Source organism: Chiloscyllium plagiosum, chromosome 39 (assembly GCF_004010195.1).
Source record: "Chiloscyllium plagiosum isolate BGI_BamShark_2017 chromosome 39, ASM401019v2, whole genome shotgun sequence".
Lineage (NCBI taxonomy): Eukaryota > Metazoa > Chordata > Chondrichthyes > Orectolobiformes > Hemiscylliidae > Chiloscyllium > Chiloscyllium plagiosum.
The window spans coordinates 27,241,351-27,243,634 of record NC_057748.1 but is presented as its reverse complement, the minus strand read 5'-3'; the positions used below and the strand labels follow the sequence as shown (position 1 = coordinate 27,243,634).

The 2,284-nt window shown below is 64.5% G+C and overlaps 1 protein-coding gene across 1 annotated transcript in view; it reads left to right on the top strand.

Moving 5' to 3' along the window:
- The window catches only part of LOC122542053 (3-methyl-2-oxobutanoate dehydrogenase [lipoamide] kinase, mitochondrial-like), a 20,230-nt gene that overhangs the window by 6,805 nt on the left and 11,141 nt on the right, over positions 1-2,284 (top strand). Inside the window, exons 3-5 of the mRNA XM_043679342.1 lie at positions 819-1,016; positions 1,223-1,342; positions 2,009-2,107. Coding sequence (XP_043535277.1) covers positions 819-1,016; positions 1,223-1,342; positions 2,009-2,107 — 417 coding nt within the window. The remainder of the gene's footprint in view (positions 1-818; positions 1,017-1,222; positions 1,343-2,008; positions 2,108-2,284) is intronic.

Here is a 2,284-nt window from a genome sequence, read left to right as displayed (position 1 = left end):
CTGACCCTCGGACAGTGCCCATTCCCTCCGCGCTGACCCTCGGACAGTGCCCATTCCCTCCGCGCTGACCCTCGGACAGTGCCCATTCCCTCCGCGCTGACCCTCGGACAGTGCCCATTCCCTCCGCGCTGACCCTCGGACAGTGCCCATTCCCTCCGCGCTGACCCTCGGACAGTGCCCATTCCCTCCGCGCTGACCCTCGGACAGTGCCCATTCCCTCCGCGCTGACCCTCGGACAGTGCCCATTCCCTCCGCGCTGACCCTCGGACAGTGCCCATTCCCTCCGCGCTGACCCTCGGACAGTGCCCATTCCCTCCGCGCTGACCCTCGGACAGTGCCCATTCCCTCCGCGCTGACCCTCGGACAGTGCCCATTCCCTCCGCGCTGACCCTCGGACAGTGCCCATTCCCTCCGCGCTGACCCTCGGACAGTGCCCATTCCCTCCGCGCTGACCCTCGGACAGTGCCCATTCCCTCCGCGCTGACCCTCGGACAGTGCCCATTCCCTCCGCGCTGACCCTCGGACAGTGCCCATTCCCTCCGCGCTGACCCTCGGACAGTGCCCATTCCCTGGGGCTGACCCTCGGACAGTGCCCGATGCCTTGGGGCTGACCCTCGGACAGTGCCCGTTACCTCAGCACTGACCCCCCACAGTGCGGGGCTCCCTCAGCGCTGACCCTCCCACAGTGCGGGGCTCCGTCAGCGCTGACCCTCCCACAGTGCGGGGCTCCCTCAGCACTGACCCTCCCACAGTGCGGGGCTCCCTCAGCACTGACCCTCCCACAGTGCGGGGCTCCCTCGGCGCCGACCCTCCGACAGCGCGGGGCCGCCTCGACAGTCCCTTGTGCCAATAGGGGCTGTTGCTGGGCTGGGTGTGTGGCTGTGTGGTCTGCTTCGGGCCTGTGCTCTGGTCTCCGCTGTACTCACTCTGATCTCTCTCTCTCTCTCTCTCTCTTCCCCCTCCCGCAGCATGAGTTGTACATTCGGGCCTTCCAAAAGCTCAGTGAGTTCCCTCCGGTGAGTAGTGACGCTGCTGGCGACATGAGCGTGGGGGGAGGGGGGGAGGAATGCTGCGCCACCCTCCAGTGGCATTGCTCCTGGTGCGAGAACGGCCGTCGAAGCCACGCGGGTTAGAGCCAGTGATGGCAGGGCGGGGATGTCTCTCTGATCCCGTCTCCTCTCTCTGTCTCTCTCTCTTTTTTTTCTCTCCTGCCGCCTCACAGATCGAGAACCGCGAGGTGGAGGGCCTGTACTGCCAGCTGCTTCAGCAACTTCTCGACGACCACAAGGACGTGGTCACTCACCTGGCAGAAGGGTTCCGGGAGAGCCGCAGGCACGTCAAGGTGAGGCGCAGGCCTGGAGCCCCTCCTCCCCGCCGTCTCGCGGGTCACACCGGCCTCAGCCCCTGCGGTTGACGGCCTCGCGCGACAGGTTCGCCAGCTCGCCGTGGGAGTGGATTCGGAAACCCCTCGGGGGAGGGAGGGGGAGGGGGGGGGGGGTCATCGAGACAACGGGAAGGGCCGATACCCGGGCCTCAGAAACTCTCCCTCTGGCTCCTGCGGCCCCCCCACCCCCTCTGTTCATGGTGCTGCGATTCCTTTGAAAGAGAAGCATTGTGGGTGCTTGGTGGGCGTTTGCCTCTCGCCCCTTTCGTCTTTCCAGTTGGCCCCTCCCTTGGAAAACCCTTCTCGTTTTGTTTTCCTGGCCTCCGGGATTTTGGTGGAAATGGCGGAGGTGGGCACTGGCAGACGCACACTTCCACGCCTTGGGTTTCTGTGTGGCATGTTTCCTCGGTTCGGGCGCTGGTTTTTCTCCCCTCTAGCTGTGGTATTTTGTTTTCGGGGCAATAAGAGAGAGCCTGGGTGCTTCCCCCGGTGGGGTCGGAAACGGAAGGGGAGACCGGGAACCGTCCCTAAACTCTCGACTGGCGATCGGACCCTCGCGCGTTCACAGCTACCTTGCGCTGTCCCCTTCACCATTTGGGTTTTCCACCTTGTTGTCCTCTGTAGGACGAGGCTGTCATTCGCTTGTTTCTGGACAAGACTCTGACGTCGCGGCTGGGGATGCGAATGTTGGCTACCCACCACCTTGCGCTCCATGAGGACCGGGTAAGCACAGTGAGTCCGACGCCAGGGACGGAGAACAGCAATCCCGCTGCGCACCGTCCCAACGGGACCCAGACCCCTTCCCGTTCACTCCCGCTCCACACCGTCCCCAATCCCAGACCCCTTCCCGTTCACTCCCGCTCCACATCACCCCAATCCCAAACTCCTTCCTGTTCACTC